General features: G+C 40.1%; 1 protein-coding gene across 10 annotated transcripts in view; it reads right to left on the minus strand.

Moving 5' to 3' along the window:
* St18 (ST18 C2H2C-type zinc finger transcription factor) overlaps positions 1-20,828 on the minus strand; it is a 249,079-nt gene that overhangs the window by 17,790 nt on the left and 210,461 nt on the right. For 8 of the 10 annotated variants that reach the window (XM_041657764.1, XM_041657763.1, XM_041657766.1 and 5 more), the window contains 4 exons: positions 18,601-18,794; positions 16,387-16,598; positions 8,126-8,374; positions 1,746-1,861 (listed from right to left, as the gene is read on the minus strand). In XM_041657764.1, coding sequence (XP_041513698.1) covers positions 1,746-1,861; positions 8,126-8,374; positions 16,387-16,598; positions 18,601-18,794 — 771 coding nt within the window. The remainder of the gene's footprint in view (positions 1-1,745; positions 1,862-8,125; positions 8,375-16,386; positions 16,599-18,600; positions 18,795-20,828) is intronic. The other 2 variants (XM_041657767.1, XM_041657765.1) reach the window with 1 other exon arrangement.

Raw genomic sequence — 20,828 nt, forward strand, 5'->3', positions numbered from 1 at the left:
ATTCAAATCTATAGTGACATATATTCTGCAATATTGCAAAATACCAGTTGGGTGATGAAATCTAGGAGAGTTTTTAGATAAAAATATCAAAATTAAGGGAAGGAAACTGGTTAATTCTCTTGGCAATTGATGTTCAAATCTATTCAAGTCAGAGGACAGTTGATAAAATTTCAAAGTTTTGGGTAAGTTGTTACTGTATAATTATCATTTTAGAAAGAAACTGATATAACAAAGATAAGACAAAGATCAGCACACTAATACAGACACAAACAAATCAGCGAGTCCCATCCAAAACACAATGATGTAAGCTGTTTCCTGCATTATATGCTCCTGCCATAAAGTCCTGTTTCACCACAGACCCAAAGGCAACAGAACAAAGTGGCTACGAATAAAGACCTTCAAATCCATAAGCCATAATAAACCTTTACCTTCTTATAAATTGATGAGAGAAAGCTGAGTAACAAAGGGGTAAGATGTGATTGTTTGATTTATGTATACTTTGTATTAATGGCTGAATCAGAATAATTGCTCATTCAATTCTTCTGAGTTAGGAAAAACTTAAGAGGAATGGAAACCCTTTCTTCCCAAGCCATAATCTTCAAAGTAATTACAAGCTTAGCTGCCTCCCCGAAGTCAGGATTTATTTTTTTTTTTGCTTTTTTTTTTATTGAGAAAAGAAAAATAAAAACAAATTTCCTCCTCCTCCCAGCCTCCCATTTCCCTCCCTCTCCTCCCACCCTTCTCCCCCTCCTCCCACCCTTTTCCCCCTCCCCCCACTCCTCTCCCCCTCCCTCTCCAGCCCAAAGAGCAGTCAGATTTCCCTGCCCTGTGGTAAGTCCTAGGTCCTCCCCCCTCCGTCCATTTCTAGGAAGGTGAACATCCAAACTGGTTAGGCTCCCACAAAGCCAGCACATTACGTAGGTTCAAAACCCCGTGCCATTGTCCTTGGGTTCTCATCAGCCCTCATTGTTCGCCATGCTCAGAGAGTACACATTAGAGTACTATGCTGCGGTAAAAAACAATGACTTCTCAAATTTTGCATGCAAATGGATGGAAATAGAAAACACTATCCTGAGTGAGGTAACCCAGACCCAAAAAGATGAACATGGGATGTACTCACTCATAATTGGTTTCTAGCCATAAACAAGGGTCACGGAGTCTACAATTGGTGATCCCAAAGAAGCTAAGTAAGAAGGTGAACCAAAGGAAAAGCATATAGTTGTCCTCTTGGCTATGAACCTTCATCTGGTGATGGATGGAGACAGAGACAGAGACCCACACTGGAGCACTGGACTGAGCTCCCAAGGTCCCGATGAGGAGCAGAAGGAGGGAGAACACGAGCTAAGAAGTCGGGACCACGAGGGGAGCACCCACCCACTGAGACATTGGAGCTGATCTATTGGGAGCTCACCAAGGCCAGCTGAACTGTGACTGAAAAAGCATGGGATAAAACTGGACTCTCGAAGTCAGGATTTAGATACCATGAGTTGAGATATCTCTAGTTGAGTATCAGTGACCAAAGAGTATGCATCATTATCTTGTACGTAAACAACAGAGGTTCCCACCTCTTGCACTTTTGGAAGCTGCCCAAGTGCAGTGCAGAACACTGTTCCTGCTCACTAGTTAAGATGCCCTGAAGTAGTTAGAACTTTCACTGTAGAAACCTGAGTGCTATCACACCCAATTGTAAATCTGTCTCTCCTAATTGCCAAATCTTTTCCTGCAGGTAGCCGAGCCCTACTCACGTAATCAGTTCTTTCTTGAGATCTCTTGAATGGAGCTTGGGCTTTGGGCTTGGAATAGAGGTCTCTCCAGCAAACTTCTTTTCCTCTAAATTTTCTAGGGAGTTCACGGGGTCTTTCTGGAAAACAAAACAAAACAAAAAAACCAAAACCACAAGTGTTGAGTTGAGGGAGAAAGGTAGAAGACGCTAGGGAGCCATGAAAGACAACTGCATTGGAAATTATTGGTGTCAGCTGAGTGGCTTGAAGACTTGCCTTGAGTCCCACAAAGGATATATATGAAAATATAAAATGAAACTCTGTAAAAGGACATTTCCTGATTACTAGAGGGATTGTCTCTGAGAAGGAACACCTTTTAAAAATTCACATCTTTGTTCATACGGAGACATTTCTTCAACTATATGGTTGTTAATATACTGGCACATTTCAAATATTTTTATTAAATAAACATGCCCTAATGAACCCATGAATCATTTTTACATATCTAGCTGTCATAGCAGCAGCAGCAGAATGGAAGGAACATTGTACCAGAATAAGAGCACTGGTAGAACTATCTCAATATGATACTATTTTATACCAAATTAACAGACTCCAGAATAGCACCATACTATCCTTCATGTGGTTTGTGTATCTAAGTATTTTATGTTATTGATTAAAAAAAATCTTATACCAATATGCACTGGAAGGGAAACATGAACATGTACAAACTGCAGAGAAGGGTTTTCTCAATGATCCCTCCCACACACACCAGATTCCTGATAAGGGAGCTTTACACCTGCCCATTGTGCCATTCAGCTTGATGTGGATTTGGCTGAGGAGCAGCTCCATTCTAGTCTAGAATTGCCTCAGCCTTTTGAAAGCTGATATGAAGGCTAAATAAGTGCAATACTGTCTCGGTGTGCAAGGGCATGTTTTCCCACGGAGATATCTATTTTTCACCAAGTGGCATGACATAAAATAATCATTTTATTGTTTTCTTTATCATGGAGTTGAGAACAAAGATTCTCTCTGAAGGCATGTCCATTTACAGATAAGCATGGGAGTGCTTTTGGTTAAAATCTGTGTATGATAGAATGTGGGATTATGGAGGAATTTTAAAGGAAATGATCGATATTATTAAAGTTCAAACTAATATATGGCTAAGATGCATATGAAACAGTGTTGACTGGATACATGCTACTTAATTGGCATGATAAAGTATTGAAAAGTATTGAAAAACACCATGGTTTTATTGATGAAGACCTTTTAAACATATCACGACTTTTTAAACCATAGACTCTGTGCCTTTAAATCTTTTATAAATGGGTTGCATTTTCTGCTTTTTCTTTGCCTTCACATTCTACTCTGCAAATCTGCAGGGAATGTTTCATATGTGTCCATAGCTAAAATAATTCTCAGGATTAGTTCTGCTACAGAAACATATGATACTGGAGGAAATATTAAGTAGCACCCAATGTAGAATTCAATAACATGTTTGAGACTGTTATTCAAAACTTAAAAATGTATAGTTTCTAACATAGTAATTTTATTCTGTGCACGATGCCCCAAAAAAGACATGTATGTGTGCATTTACAGAGTACACGTGCTATCAGATTCTTCAGTGTACAGATGGAAGGTTACATTGATTTCAGTAAAGACCAGAACATAATGGTAACATGAATAACAGATAATAGCATCTGGCACTTTTAAAATTTTAAGCCCTGAAATCTTTGGATAACTGACAGTTGAATGAAGCTGACAGCCCTAGTTATTTCTCAGTACTTTCCTTTTGAAATATTTTGATTTTTTTCCAGATTCAGGATATTTTTTAGAGGGCATCTGGACAGGCTATTTCACTGCGAGAGATAGACAATATTTTCTGAAAATTACCACCAAAATTAAGCAACTGTTGTGCATATGAACTAGATAACAATGAATTAGAAATAATCACTCAATTTCCAGTGGTGTGAGTGCTGTGATGTAGGGGCAAATGGGAAGAAATGCTTTCAGGTCTTCAAACACTCCTGATGAACTGCTGGGGTAGACTCAGTGTCCCTAAGCAACACAAGGAAAGGGACCTTGTTCCTTAGTCACATCATGAAGATGTGCCAGGGCATCGGCCCTTGGTCCTCATCCTTGGCCCACCCGAGGCAATGACAGCTTCCACACACCGGGTCTGCACTATCTCTTCCCTCTTCCTCTCCATGTCCTCCCCCTTCCCATTTCATTTTCCCTTTTGAAACTTTTCCTATTATTCTCTAGCAATCTCTGTTGTGATTTTTTTCTTTTTTATACATTTCTTCCACTTTACTTTTCCTTTGTCTTTGGTAATCACAAGTTATTCACCAACAACTATACCTTCCTGATTATGCTTTTTCTTTTCTGAAAATATTACCAAAACTGTTTCACAGGACTGTTGGGATAATAAGACATGGTATAGAAAGAGTTATTTACTTATATATATTTTTACTGCATGTGGTGTTTCTCGAATGTCTTCTAAACAAGGATTCTGAATAGACATTATTAATTTAAGTTACATTTCAGAAATGGTATCTCTTGAGCCTCATACTTATTTATCCTCAAGACTTAAAATAAAATGTGAAAATACTCTGTTCATAGACTACCTTGGTACAGATGAGGGAACAAGAACAAAGGCAGGAAATTGTACCAGGGAGCTCCAACAATTGAGTATCACTTTTATGTGAGTCTCCATCGACTATGAACAGCTATGAAAGAAGTGGTTAACTCACCCAGTGTAAGCACTGTGTGTCCACAAACCCTTAACATCCCCCAGTCTTCCTGGACCATGTCAGAGGTATGAATTCCAACATAGCTTCTAAATTCCATTTCGGAATACTTCAGTTGAACACTGTAGTGTAAGACTGTCCTGTTGGATCTTACTTCAGGAAAAGACCCTACTACTCTCCCTCACCCCTCTGTGTATGTGTGTGAGTATGCGCACACACAGAAAAATAAAATAAAACACTACCACAAACGTATGTTGAAGCAGGAGGAAACATAAAACATTTGAATCTATACAAATGAACTCATTTTTTTTTAATTTTATAAAAAAGATTGGAAGTAAAGGTAAAATGTTGTTAGGAGACTCATTTTCTGACACACTGGACTCTAGGAAGGACAGACAAGAGGTCAGTGGGAGAAGTGACAGAAGACACACAAGTGTAGTGACAGCCAGACAACCCTGGATATCCTGTATGAGAGGACAACATACCCAAGGACTCATTGCTGCATTTCTGCGCAGAATCACACACTCCTGACTGACACTGGGCACCAAGCTTCTAGGAAGGTTTCTGGTACATAAACTGACCATGGTTCAGTCAACGCAGTCATGTGGTCAGGAACAGGATGGTTAAAAGCCTCTCATCAAATGGAGTTGAGCTATCAGTACATGCCAGGATTCTTACTTATACAAGAATGCGATGCCGTGAGAGCTACTCTGTAAAGCGCTATTTCTCTCGAAACAGAATGAACTTCTATTTAGCACGCATCATCTCCCAACACCCTGCCTGCTGCCTTCTCAGCTCCACTAGGAAGTGGAGCATGGTGCAACTTTGGTTCTTCCGTGTGCACACAGGATGGCAATGGGAGAAGTTTATAGTCATTACTTCAGACCAATAAACTGCCTGTGACTCTAGAAGTATTTGGAACATATAAAATGTTTTTGAGTTAGGGATATTTAACCGATGAAATCTATGCAAGATATGAAAAACTCCAATTAGGTAGATTAAAGTCAGTCTCACTGAATGCTGCTGTGCCTGAGACCATTCATGCTCCAGGTGGTGATGAGGATTGACATGGATGATGCTGATACAAGGATGTCTTTGCTCAGCACAGTGGGTACCTGCTTATGTTACTTTTCATTTGCTTCTTAAGAAAGACTCTCCATATCTATCACCATGCACAAAACTTAAGTCTAAATGGATCAAAGACCTCAACATAAAGCCAGCCATACTGAACCTTATAGAAGAGAAAGTGGGAAATACACTTGAACGCATTGACATGGGAGACCACTTTCTAAATACAACCCCAGCAGCACAGACACTGAGAGAAACAATTAATAAATGGGGCCTCCTGAAACTGAAAAGATTCTGTAAAGCAAAGGCCTGGTCAACAAGACAAAATGACAGCCTACAGAATGGGAAAAGATCTTCACTAATCCCACATCAGACAGAGGTCTGATCTCCAAAATATACAAAGAACTCAAAAAATTGGTCACCAAAAGAACACATAATCCAATTAAAAAATAGAGCACAGACCTAAACAGAGAACTCTCAACAGAGTAATCTAAAATGGCTGAAAGACACTTAAGGAAATGTTCAACATCCTTAGTCATCAGAGAAATGCAAATCAAAACAACTCTGAGATTCCATCTTACACCTGTAAGAATGGCCAAGATCAAAAACACTGATGACAACTTATGCTGGAGAGGTTGTGGAGTAAAGAGAACACTTCTACATTGCTGGTGGGAATGCAAGCTGGTATAACCCCTTTGTATGTCAGTGTGGCGATTTCTTAGAAAATTAGGAAACAACCTTCCTCAAGACCCAGTAATACCACTTTTGGGTATATATCTAAAGGATGCTCAATTGTGCCACAAGGACATGTGCTCAACTATGTTCATAGCAGCTCTGTTTGTCACAGTCAGAACCTGGAAACAACCTAAATGTCCCTCGACCCAAGAATGGATAAGAAAAATGTGGTACATTTACACAATGGAGTACTACACAGAAGAAAAAATAACGACATCTTGAATTTTGCAGGAAAATGGATGGAACTAGAAAAACGTTGAGTGAGGAAACCCAGACCCAGAAAGACAATCATCACATGTACTCACTCATAGGTGGTTTTTAAACATAAAGCAAAGAAAGCCAGCCTACAAACCACAATCCCAGAGAACTTAGACAACAATGAGGACACTAAGAGAGACTTACATAGATCTAATCTACATGGAAAGTAGAAAATGACAAGATCTCCAGAGTAAATCGGAGCATGGGGACTTTGGGGAAGGGTTGAAGGGGGAAAGGGAGGGGAAGAGAGAAAAATGTAGAGCTCAATAAAAATCAATAAAAAAAAAATAACCAAACCAAACAAAAACCAAACCAAACAAAAAAGAAAGGATCCCACGAATAGACTATACTGACCTTGAGCTCACAAGCCCCCTGCCTTACTTTCTTCAGAATTACAGGTGTGTGCCCCACGCCACTATGTGCAGGCCTGAGGCCAGGGGAGCACCATAGCGGAGACTGAGGCCATTCCCCTAGTGTGTCTCCTGGACCTCCCTCACTGCTTATCCTTGGAGACGCCAGAGGAGATGCGCAGGAGGAGAGAAGGAGGGGAAAGGCAGGAAGGAATGGCGATCCTGCAAACCTATGCTCACTACTGCATATGCTGACTCACTGAGGCAGTAAGCAGAAATCAGATCACTCCGCATGTCTGAAACACAAAGAGCTGAACTATTGTTCATACATATTTCTGCAGCAAACAGCTATGTCACTGCTTTGAAAACACCACCTGGAAAGCCCCTCAATGATATTTCTGATTAACATCACAATCGGATCACCCATACTTATCACCAGGGCTACTTTTGTAATTGTGTGAGATGTAAGTATCTGTTCGGGCCACACCAATGGCTCCCTCTGCAGAAATGAGGAGGACCAGATGCTTTCTACCCTTTCACCAACTTTGGCCCCTCTCAATATAATCAAGTGTACAAGTATGCCTCCTGGTCTTTGGACTCATTCAGCCTAGATGTCCAGAGACCTTTCAGTTACTCACGTAACTCTCCACAGACATGTCCTATGTCTTGGGACCTCCAAGAGACCTAAGACATGGCTCTGACATGCTTTCAAGATTCTTATTGTTCCTGACTGGATTTCACCTTGACACTGATTCCAAGTGTGTTAGTGAGTCAACCTTTTAGTGTTGAGTAAGGACCCCTACAGGATACTGTGAGGACAACTGTTACCATTGTGTGAGTAAAACTCACTATAATGATACTAATTTATGCAAATGATCTGAAAAGTTGAGTTCCTTAATATATTTCATCTGAAATTTAAAAGCATTACTTTATCTTGATCAGAAACATAAGGCCTGATTAGATAGTTCTTGCTGCTCTCGAAAAGGACCGGGGTTCAGTTCACAGCACACACATGGTGGCTCGCAATCACGTATAATTCCTGTTCCTTGGGATATGATCCCCTCTTATGACCCTCATAGGCACCAGGCATGCACGTGGAATACATAAATAAATGCAGGCAAGTCATTCATATACATAAAAATAAAATGGAAAATCTGAAACAAGACCTAACACTTGTTTGTGCCGATAGGAATGTGAAGGAAAAATTAGAAAGGAAGTCTAGTCGACAGACACATTGACACAATACCTCTTTCTCCTCCTCTGTCTTTCCATGGGTTTTGCTATAGTTGATGGGCACATCCCAGCCTTCTTGGTCACAGAGAGCCTGATAGAAAGCAGCATTGACCAAAAGGCTGCTTGCTTTGAATGGGGAAGAAGATGGGGTTGAAATTATCGGGTGAGAGGAAGTTGGGGGTATAGACTTGTCCAGGATTCGATTTTTTTTCATGCTCAAGTCCAATGTGCCATTTTCATCCACTTCTATCTCAGCTCCCTGCTAGAGAACAGAAACAGAAAACATCTCAGCAGTTTGCAGTCACAGCCTAGCCATGTGGGGCTTTTAAGGGATAATTTAAAATGTAAGCTTTTATGGAAGTATATCTGCTTTTAAATCCAGCTTTCTGATTTGCATTGGCTAACGTTCAATTCTTAGGAAGACTTTAAAGAACAGCCCATTAATGTGCTTCATATTTCTGGGTTTAAACAAAGTAAGCTTAATATAAATGAGATGCATTGGCTAAAACAATTTTACATACTTGCATATTTTGTTGAGCTTCGAAAGTCTTTTCCACCCACTGGAAATATCTTTCCAAAACTCACCATTTTAACATTAATATTTGTATTTAGCAAAAGTAGCACATAACTTCCCAACTCCCTGAATCATCATAATAATCTAACATTATAAACATGCAAATCTAATCAGCTAGAATCAAATTTTTCAGAATACTGTATGTAGGAGTAGGACAGCAACATTCTTCTTAGACCATCTGAACTGGAGAAGGGGACTGGTTGATTGTATGTCAACCTGACACAAGCTAGAGTCATCAGAGAGGGAGTCTGTGAGGAAATGCCTCCATGAGATCCAGATGGAAGACATTTTCTCAACTAGTGATCAATGGGCGAGGGTCCAGTCTATGGTGACTATTGCCTTCGTTGGGCTGTTGGTCCTTGGTTTTATAAGAAAGCAGGCTGAACAAGCCATCAGAAGCAAGCCAGTAATCAGCACCTCTCCATGACCGCTGCATCAGTTTCTGCCTCCATGATACAGCCCTGTTTGAGTTCCTGTCCTGACTTCCTCCAGTGATAAACAGCAAAGTAAGAGTATAACCCAAATAAACTCTTTCCTTCCCAACTTGCTTTTTGGTCATGGTGTTTAATTGCAGCAACAGAAACCCTAAGACAAGAGGCTTTGTTCAAGTGAGGTGAGTGGGAAGGGAGAAATGATTGTGGAAACTGACTTCACTGTGTGTCTCCGAGGTTCAGTTCTGTAATGAAGATTTAGGATGAAGGTCTTTTTTTTTTATGGTGTTTCCTTTGAGACATAATAGTGATGAGGTTTTCCAGGACCACCATCTTTGGGATCCCAAGCCAAGCTATTAATTGTTTCTGAAAAGAAGCCTGTCTGCCTGGGTAGTAGCCACCACAGGACTCCTCCTGTGGCCCAGTTCTTCAAGATTTGCACTCTAGGGGGCTTTTGCCAACATTACCAGATCTCCTCAAAGCATGGGAAAATATGCCTATCAACTCTATAAATAAATGACATAACCTTGCTGTTATTTCTAGATCACCCATCAATTTATAGTTAACTTCTTATCCATTTCTCGACTTTTCCATTTTAGTCGGCCCCTTAGATCTTGTGGTCACCAGATACTGTCCAGGGCATGTTTTAATGCCCTGCTCATGTCCCTCTTGTCAGCAGTCACACAGGCTGGATTGGTCCTTGATTGAGAAATAAAAGGCCCTCTTCTTTTTTGTTTGTTTTACCTGCAAAGTTTCTATCTCGTCTTTCAGTCCATCAGCATTTACGGGAGGTAAATACACTTCTAATACAGCAGGCTAAAATACTTTGGCCATATTTTTCTGTCCCGTTTTAGTAAATAGTTTAATCTCCTGTGATAGTTTTAAGCCCTGAATTTGACATTACAGCTTATCCAGGATAATAACATAGAAACCACAGCATCTTATGCCATCTGTATAATATCAAATACATTTTTATGCTAGCATTAATAAACCTCTGTTATAAAAAAAATCCAAGATATTAACCATATCAGAGCCAGCGGCCCCCCTTCTTCCATGAGCTCACAGTACATTCTGCCAGTCGGGCATCAAAGCAATTTTTGCTTTGTAGCTGATGTGTAACTCTAGCAATGAAACAGAGCAATAGTAATCAAGTTTAATGGCCAACGTAAAGTAAAATGCTAAATATTGTAGTTGCTGACATTTTTCATAAAAAAAAAAACTTGGGTTAAAGCTGCACAACCAACATTCACATAAAATTCCAGACCTCTGTGACAGATGGCTTAGGAAAGAGAAGCCATGTGACTGGGCTGCAGAGTTTTATAGTGCAAAACCCATAAATAGTGCAGATTTAAGCTTTGAAAAATACCAACTATTCCAAGAATAGTTTCATATATATGTACACATATACACATATATATTAGTTCTTATAAAAGTATTTCAAATGTTTTTTAGAATTTAGAGATTCTAGAAGCCATTATAATTATTTGTGCTGCATAATTTGAAAAATCTCACTCCTGATGTTTGGAAGAGGTGTCTCAGCTTGCTGCACAGGGCACCTGACTTGGGGAAAGGGGACATCCTGGGCTGGGGATGGGAGTACAGATGGGCTTGAAGTAAGTGCGCAGATGCATCCAACAATTGCAGTGCAGCAGGAAAGGCCCTTCTACCCACGATGGGGATCACACATTCACAGCATGGGTTTTTATTCAGATACCACCAAGCATTATTTTTCTATGCTTTGAACTCCAAATGTCAGCCCAGAAATCTGAGTGGTGGGAGAGGCAGGGCCAGAGCTGCAGCTGAGGCGGCGCTTCCCTCTCACACCCTCCAACACATAGATTTCTGCAGCGCTATTTGGCATCTTTATTGTAAGTATTTATACTTTAAGTGTCCTTGGGCTGGCTACATACCTTTCAGCTTAGGAGAAGAACATAGGCCATCGATTGATGCTGCCTTTGAGTTGCCAACCTTATGGTGCTGGGTGTGTTCATTGTATTACTGAGGACCTGCACAGCATGATCATAACAGAACAGGGTCCAGAGAAGAGAAACTGAAAGAGCAGATTGTTCTGACTTTTTTTTTGGGGGGGGGGTCCTTTATGAGTAATGGCTTCTAGTGTAAGGTACCAAGTTTATTAGGAATGATGGTGGAACTGAAAGTTACAGACATAGTGATTGTCATCTTCATCTCTCCTAGGAGATAAGTAGTGGCCTGGATGTCAAGCAGCACCTCTGTTAACTAGAACATCACCTGCTCAGTGAGACAGGAATGAGGAGGAGCCAACGACAGGTTAGAAAGTCCTGTACGACTGAAGAAGGAAAGAAAGCCCTCTCCATCTTACTCAGCAGTAACTAACTGCTTCCACTGTAAAGATGACAAACATGTAAAATATGCTTGTAACATAGAACTATGCAGTTCAGAGAAGAAATGACTAACCCAAGGTGTGAAATTGGGATGAAATTTAGAGCTACTTCCCCAAATTTCTAGGCCTTCTTCAAGCAAAACACACATTTTGAGTTTGAAATCATGCTCTATCAGGCTCTTGATATGACAGTATATGAGCCATGAAGCATTTTAGAAAATAATTATGGCTATGTGTGAATTCAAATTTCATTTCCAGCAATTACAGCCGTGCCACTAGCAGAAAATTATTCAGTATTTCTGTACCACCATTTCTTCCATGGAAAAATGGAAAATTATTATCCATGTTGTTGGCTTTAGAAGGATTAACATGGTCAGAGAGCTACAAAGGCTACCTAGCACATAGTAGGTATTCTATAAATCTATCCCCAGCGAGACATAGCCCTCAACTACTGTCCACAGGGCTAAAGAGTCAATATTTCATTTGTTTACATGTCTTGAGGCAGGATCTTGCTACATAGCCCAGGATGGCTTCAAGCTCCTGACATCCTATCTCAGTCTCTCTGGTGCCGAGGTTCCAGGCTGCACCACCATGCCCAGCAAGGAGCTATCTATGGGTATCTAGTTACAATACACCTATAGACTCAGTTCTTTATGATCCCTGCCTCAAGACCCTCAACACCTTTCACTCGGTACAATGTGCTCCGATGTTATAAGTGGCTTTGAGTTCTAACCACCCAGGGGCCATTGGGGTATTCCTGCGAGCAGGCGGCACCGATGGCATGCTGTTTCCAGGCCTTGTTCAAGCAAAAACAGACTTTGAACTTTAAACACTTCAAGTAAGTGTCAAATTTTTGTTTTCTTTTAAGGAACTGTGCATATGTCACTTTGTCTAAACAGGTGGGGAAAACACCAAAACAAATAACAGAACGCTTGGCAAGCAGCAGGGATGAGGATAAAGATGGGTTGGAAGCCTGTTTTACCTCTGTGCATGAGAATGGGGGTAGAAAAAGTGGACCGGATCTGCCACAGACTGGCACAGCTCTCAGGGGCCTTGACAGAACGTTCTCAGCAATTCCCGGATGCTCACTCTCTGGCCATCTACACTCATGGCTCTCCTACCTAGAGTCATAGTGGTCAGGCAGAAGTACCATAAGGTATGTGACAGTGTGACCAATTTATGTTTCAAAATTCCTATTTATGTCAAATAAAGATGGAGGACATTCTCCTTATCTTAGAACCAACAAAAGCACTAGAATAGAAAAAAAATACTAGTATTTCAGACAAAATGACCTTTTAACCAGTATGATGTTTACAAGAACTAATCGTACAAATTATTCACTCCTTTCTTAATTTCTTAAACCACATGAAAGAGATCTGGTGGTATGACTATGTTACTCAAAGCTAAAATGGTATTTTAACAAAAATAGTTTCTCCTAAAATATAAAATGTGGTGAGCTCTGGTTTGGAAAGTTACCAGACATGTTAGACATGGCTTGATGTTCTTTGCACAGTTATGGTGTGTACCTGGTGTGGAAAGAACACAGGTTGATTAAATGGACAACATTGTGCATAACAGATAAAGTTATCTATGTCATCTGTGGTGGTCTGAATAAAAATGATCCTCGTAGATTCATAGGGAGTGGCGCTACTAGGAGGTGTGGCCTTATAGGAGTAGGTGTGGCCTTATTGGAGGAAGTGTGTCACTAGAGGGTGGGCTTTGAAGTTTCAGAAGCTCAAGCCAGACCCAGTAACTCACTCGTCCTGCTGCCTGAGGATTCAGACGTAGCTGAGACTTCTCTAGACACCATGTCTGCCTGTATGCTGATACGCTTCTGACCATGATGACAATGAACCAGACCTCTGAACTGTAAGCCAGCCCAAGTTAAATGTTTTCCTTTAAAAGAGTTGTTGTGGTCATGAGATCTCTTCATAGCAATAGAAACTTGAACATCGTCCCTCATGTCTTTATATTTACCTGGGGACTCGAGTTTCCTTGACCTTCTGAAAACCATCTGAGTGTTTTGCAGATCCCCAATTCAGAACCCTATTTAGTGTGGAGTCAGTGGCATCCCTGTAGAAAAATCTGCATGCACCTGAGGTGGGGTTTCAGCACATTTAAGTTTTGCAGGCTTTGGCCTTCAGACCTCAGTGTTCTCTTTAATAAATTCTCTGATTTGTGCTGTGAGCAACCAAAGAGATGTTCACAGCAAGTTGTTTCTGGATGGAAACGAGAGGAAAGAAAAAAAAAACAGCCATCTCCAGTTCAGATGGAAAGCACCGTGAAGCCACCTGTGCAAGCCCCAGCCTCCACAGGCCCACTTCTGCCTCAGCCGTCCAAGGGCGGGGCATTCCTTTCCTACTGCTTATCAGTAAGCTCCTTGAATTCCAGGTCTGAAGTCAGGCTAAAAGAGTGGTTCTCAGCCTCCCTAATGCTTCAACCCTTTAATATCGACTCATTTTGTGGTGACCCCCCAACCATAAAATGATTTTCGTTGCTTCTTCATAACTGTAATTTTCCTACCATTACAAATTGCAGTGAGTTTTCTGATGCTATTAGATGACCCCTGTGAAAAGGATATTTTATCCCCAAATGGGTCACGCAACCCATAGGTTGACAACCACTAATCTACCCAGCAGTTGAGGCAACCCCAGTGCTTAGCCCCTCTTGCCAATGTGTCTCATATACTGACACAATGATAGAATAAGAAAACACATTTTCCTTATTTGCTTCTAAATATGAAGCATAGCAGATCTTACGGCTGTGAACTTTGAGAGATAATGGCACTAACAACCTGTGACAGAGAGCAAAACTCAAAACTACTGGAGGAAGAATTCGGCTGGCACACAATGTTCAGGGGAAAATGGCTGCTAATCCCAGGTTTGCTGGCAGCAGCAAAGCCGCAGACCCAGCACGGTTTGCTTAGATGCAGGTCTGAAGAGTTAATGAACCTGTGTTTGTTTTGCTGTGTTTCTAAAAGAGTTGTTTCAGCAAATTTGTGAGCAGCAGTTCTATATTCAGAACACTAATGAAGAGAGTTCTAGACATTGATACAGTTGTATGGGGATGGAAGAAGTCTGCTCTGCAGTTCAGCAGTACTGTTCACAGGGATGCTGGGGAGAGGGTTTATCCTACAGTAACAACCACTGTTTGTATTTCTCACAGAACTTTTTACAAAGATTGCTGGCCTAAGTGGCTCCTTTTAAAAGCTGATCTAAGCCCTTTCTGTCTCCACTGTTCGCATCCTGGCATCAGTGGGGAGTGGGAAGGGCTGTGTTGGAGAGGACGTTGTCTTGGGAATGCCAGGTCTGCTGACACACGGAGGGGACAAACAGACTTTAGAAAAGGATCGTATGGCCTTTGGAAATGTGGTAATTACGCAGGTGTTTTTTTTTTTTCTGATCATAAACGTGGCTTTAAAAGGGAGCCGACTGACGAGAAAATGCCACTCAACTGGTAGTCATCTCTGTTACTTGCTTGACATCAGCCACTTAATGGAACCTGAAGATCTCGGGTGACAGAAGTACCCCAGATAGCAGGAAATGCGTGGGTGTGCAAGTGGACAGTGTTCATCCTGGCAGTGTCGCCAGCTGCTTCACCTTGAATAACCAGGACATGATGGCATAACCCATCTCCTCTAAGACAGCATCTAAGTCAGGCAGAAAGCAGTAGGAAGGAAGACATTGGAGTATTTCTGGAACCAGGCACCTCTATAACATTCTTAAAAAGGGAGAATAAATCAGGCCTTAAAATGTCAATTTGAAAATAAAGTTGCATTATACAATCCCTCAATTTTTTCTCCTGTGTCAGTAATTTGTGACTGGCATTATGAATTCAGAGAGTTGCATATTTTCTTTACATTTTTAGAGAATATTTTTTTCCTTTGTTTAAGAACCTCATTTGTTTAAAGATTGTTTTTGAGTGGGTTTTGGCAACCACCTCTTCCTGGGGTTTAGTTGGCTTGGCTTCTTCCAGAAGCTAATTCTGATTCTTCTGTCAAATGCTTGGTGGCACAGCGCTACCTGCTTTCCTGAAGGCCTGGCACAGCGCAGGCTGCAGCTGACCACGCAAGGATGGAGCTGCCCTTAAAGGGAAATGTCTCAGCTTGTGTTGCACAGACTTCAGGGTCTGAGAGTCACTCAGGAAATCAAGGGTAAAATCCGTGGCAAGAGAAGGTCTGGGCATTCTATGTCGGCAGGCTTCTAGCTATCTAGATAGGTGGCAAGCTCTTTAAGTGAGGCTGTTTGTACAAACAGGGGAAACACTGAGCCCTTACAGCTTCCGCTCTGGCCCACTGCATGCAGGGTCTTTGGGTATTCACTGGGTGTGTGACTATGTATTTCCCACAGTTAGAAAGGAAGGCTACAGAAAGTATGATTAATCTCTTAGGAAATGCACTGTGTTCACAAAGATCCTAGAATGTGGTTCTGGATTGAATAGTAAAGCTTCTCCTCTCCTCAGTCTGATAAGTCACTGTACTGTGGGTCTTATTAGAATACTACAACCTACATGTCCTCACGCTGTGCAGGGGTGATACGGACAACATAGCTTCAAGGTCAGTTTCAAGAATGTTCCACCAGTCGCTGTTTCTAAGTGGCTCTGACCTGCAGACGGCAAACAGCTTCCACTGTAGAGATACCGTAACAGCAGCTCTTTTTCCTTGCTCACCAAATGCATCCTAACAGAAACAGTGATGACATTTTCCTCAACCGTCCTCATAAGGCACTGCTCCGCAAACTACTAGACCCCCAAGATAAGTACATATCCCTTCCTTGAACCCATTGAGAGGTCATCCCTGCTTGGGTGGAAAGTAGAGGAAGCAAGTGGATGCAGTAAGGAACATGAAAGATGCTTGATTCTCAAGTCTCACGTGCTGGCCCACCTTCCACGCTCTTGGCCTGGCTTACCTTGGCACGCAGGCCCTGTGGTTTGTTGGAGAGGATGTCTGTGGCTTCCCTGCAGCGGGTGGAAAGGTTCAGGATGGCAGCAGCTGCTGCTATGTGGGTGTCTTCACTGCACTGACCATGGCCATAAGAGCTGGCACGGATTGTGCTCTGTGTGTGGGCGCCAGCACTAGGCGGCCCATTAGGAAATTTCACTGGATTTGAAAAATGCTTTGCTGTTGAAGAGAGACTTGATTAGCAATTGCATGTACTCGGCTTCAATCATCAAAGATTTTTTTTAAAAAAGACAAAACATCTTTCATTAAAATAAATTAAAGCAAAACCATTATCTGTTGGTACGTTAAATGAAGGTTACACAGCCAGGTTTCACCAAGGTGCACAGACCTGATGAGGCAATCCTTCAAAGATACCCATTCTCTTAAAGAGTTCTTGCATTTTCTTTATAGGTAACTGAGACTCCATCATCAATGTTACAGGGCAGGTGTATTAGCAACATGTATGAAAATTGTAGGTCAAAAAAATGAGCAAAACCCATCATACATTGCAAACAGTCCAGGACAGGTGTGTGCACGAGCTGAACAGGCTGAAGACCATGACTCAGGAGAGCAGGCACCCTTCAGGGGCTGCTCTCACTGAGGTTTCTGCTTAGACACGGGGTGTATTCTGATTACTTGGAATGAATGCTTGCTCTATTCTTAACAGAGAGGGCCTGTTTTCAAGGTGAAGAGAAAGGCTCTTAGTTACCAAGGCTGACCTTCTGTGTTTTGTTGTGGGCGTCACAGCTTTTCTGAGGGATAGTTACGCAAATTTCTCTTCACCGAGGGCTGTTTGTGAGCTCCACTCAAGGTAATGGAAGAAACACCCAGGGTACAACGATATGAAAACACTTAGCTATTAGTTTTGGATTAAGTGTTGCTTATTTTAAAGATTTGCTAATTGTTTTCTAAAAGATATTGCTGAATATTATTCTTGTAACTACAAGAATACTAATGTTACTACCTCTATTATGGTTTTTTATAACTAAAACCCAAACAATATGAGTCATTAGTGCACTCTTCATTTCCCTGCATGTGAATTAAGTAAATATGCACATATATTCATTGTACACATATAATAAAAATATTTATGCAAATTGGGCTGCTAGATAAAAACATTATGTGTGTACATTTTGTTATCTAACAAGTTGCCAGTTGCTACTCAGGTTTGTTGGGACCACTTTTGATTATGAGCAAGCATATCTTTTTTAATATTATTATGTGCTTATCAATGATGGATAAATTTTTTCAAGTTTTTGATCTATCTGGAGGGGGATAAAGGGTGAAAACCCAGACTCTGTACATGTTAGCAGAATCCATGGGATCCCCATTGCCAGGTTCTTAGTAGCCTTCTAGGTTCCTGCAAGCATGGGTCAACACGACATAATGAAGCAAGCACTAAACTCACAGGATGCTAGCTCCATTCGGGTGTAAGATCTGAGAGAGTCATCGATGTTTAAGGCTGCACAAAATGCATGGCCCACAGAGGACTCCAGGTGGGTGGGTGTTTCTTACTGAATTTTCTGCATTTGGGCCTGACACCTGCTTCTCCATATTTTCATTAGCATACTTAAAAGAAATGTATATGCAAGACCACCAAGTCTTCTCCACTGCACAGCCGTTCAGCTCAGCCTTCACCACTCATGTCAGAATTAATGAGACTACTGTTTAACCTATTTTGAAGGTTTCTATATAAACAAATCCTTAAATTTATTAGTCAATGTTTTCATAGTCATGTTTTTATCCTTGTAAATTTCAGATTCCTTAATTGAGTTTCTTGAATTTTTCAGCTTTCCCTACCTTCAGTCTGATGTCTTTTAATGATTTAAGTATTTTAAATAGTATTACATATTTCATATTATTAGATTGCCATGATCACAACATGAATTAAAATAATATAGTACAACAGCTGTCATAGTTTTAAATATATTAATCACAATCCTATTGATCTCCTTAGCACTGTTATATTTAGATTAAATAATGGCACTATCTGGGAAATAATTAATGACTTACAATATTCAGTGTAACTTTGATATAAAATTTGTAAGAATAGTTAACTTACTTATTTCACTATTCTTTCCTGTGATCTCTAGAGAACACATTATATATCTGAATAAATAACCCCCTCTACACAAGATGCATTATAGGGTAATGAGTGTTAGAATTAAAATTTGAAGCTTACATTCAGGAAATGGTGGTGTTTTTTGTCCTTGCCCTGTTTGTAGGAGAGGACGTTTACCAAAAACTTGTGCATCAAAACTGGCATAATCAAATGGTACTTTCCCAAACTTCTCTTGTTCTTTTGATGCAGCGGCTCTTGGAGAGGCGATGGCTTGTGAACGGAAGTTAAATTCAATTTGCTTCACCAAATTCGTCCTTGTAAAAGGCAAGAAGTAGTTTGAAGAAAATAGAAAGAAACTTTTGTCAGGTTTCAAAGTAGCTAGAATTGCCACTGCCTACCAGGGATTCCAGAGCCACCACACTTGATTAGGACACAGATTATTAAGCATGAGAAACCAATGACTGAAACACCCACCAGAAAAAGGATGAGACCAGATAGCTACACTAAGGAATACTCAAAAGTCCTAACTCCAGATGCTTAGATTCCAGTACAAAACCACAATCATGAATAACCATGAAGATATGCCTCTTCCTGAAGCCAGAAACCATATTGTAATAGGCTCACACAAATTCAATTTAGCTAAGAAACAATACAAGGGCTCCCAAATAGCAATCATAAAAAATTTTAAAGACATTAACGAGGATATGAATAAATGCCTTAATGAAGATTATAAAAACATTAACAAACAGTTGAATGAAAATAATTTAAGAAAGTAGAATTTAACAAAAAACCAGAATCACTAAAGGAAACAAACTAAAATTATATTGGAAATGAAACACGTAGGATTTCAAAACAAATCAAAATATAACCCTTAGAACTAACCCTCACCAACAGATTTAAAGCATGGAAAAGAGAATTTTAAGATTTTGATGGCAAAGTAGTAAAAGTGGGTATCTCAATCAAAGAAAATGTTAAATCTTTAAAACAAACAAAAAGTGGGCACAACATTCAGGAAATCCAGGAAACCACAAAAAGACAAGCCCATGAAATGGGTAAATAGGAAGGAAGAGAAACCCAAGTAATAGCACAGAAAATAATTTTAACAAAGATCACACAAGAAAACATCCCATATGTATGTATGTATCTATATATATATATATGTATATGTATATATACACACACAGAGAGAGAGAGAGAATAACTCTATAAAAGTACTAGAAACACAGCAAACATCAAGAAGAAAAGATCAGAAAAGAAACTCCCCCACAACACATAGTAATCAAAACACTAAATGTACAGAATGATAAAAGGATATTTCAAGCTGTAAGAGAAAAAGAATGAAGTAACATATAAAGGCACACCTATTAGAATATCAACTGACTTCACAGTGGAGACTCTGAAACCTAGAAGGCCTGGACAAGATCTGAGAGAGCACAGATGATAGCCAGACTGCTATTCCCAGCAAAACTAACAATCACAATAGACAGAGAAAGAAAAACACTTCATGATTAAAGTCAAATTTAAGGAATTTCTGTCTTCAATCCACTTGTACAGAAGGCACTAGAAGGAATGCTTTGGTCTGACGAGAAGGTTAACTATACAAAAGAAGACATAAAAAATAAGTAAACCAAGAAGAGTTAATTCAAAGAGATGAAAAGAAATCTATACAACAAAATAATGGAAATTAAAAAACACTTCTCATTAGTAACTCTCAGAATTGATGGTCTCTATTCTCCAATAAAAAGACACAGACTAATAGATTGGTTTAGGGAACAGGATTCATCTTTTTTACTATATCTTAAGATATCTACTGTATAATAAGAAACATATCTTCTCATCAAGGATAGACACAACCTTAAGTTTTTCCAAGGAAATGGAACCAAGAACTATGCAGGTATAGATTTATAATATCTAACAAGCAGACAAAAAACCCCACAAAACTAATTAGCAGAGATAGGGAAAGATGTTACATAGTCATTAAAGAAAAAAAATCTACCAAGAGTATATTATAATCCTAAATTTTTATGCACTAAACACAAGGGCACCAAAGATCTTAAAAGAAATGCATTCACCTTATTACACTGGCCCTCACACAGTGATAATAGATGACCTCAGTCTCCAAGTCTCATCAATAGACAGGACATGCACACAAACTAAACAAAAAATTCCAGAATAAAAAGAAACATCATATATCAAATGGACCTAACAGACATTTACAGTCCATTTCACTAAAACACAAAAGAATATACTTTCCTTTCTGCATTCATGAAACTTTCTCCAAATATAATCCCCCATTTTATGACAAAAAGCAAATGTCAAAATATATAAGAAAACTGAAATATCACCCT

The sequence above is a fragment of the Microtus oregoni genome, unplaced genomic scaffold (assembly GCF_018167655.1).
Source record: "Microtus oregoni isolate MIOR12 unplaced genomic scaffold, Mior012 000008F_ref0000371, whole genome shotgun sequence".
Taxonomy (NCBI): domain Eukaryota; kingdom Metazoa; phylum Chordata; class Mammalia; order Rodentia; family Cricetidae; genus Microtus; species Microtus oregoni.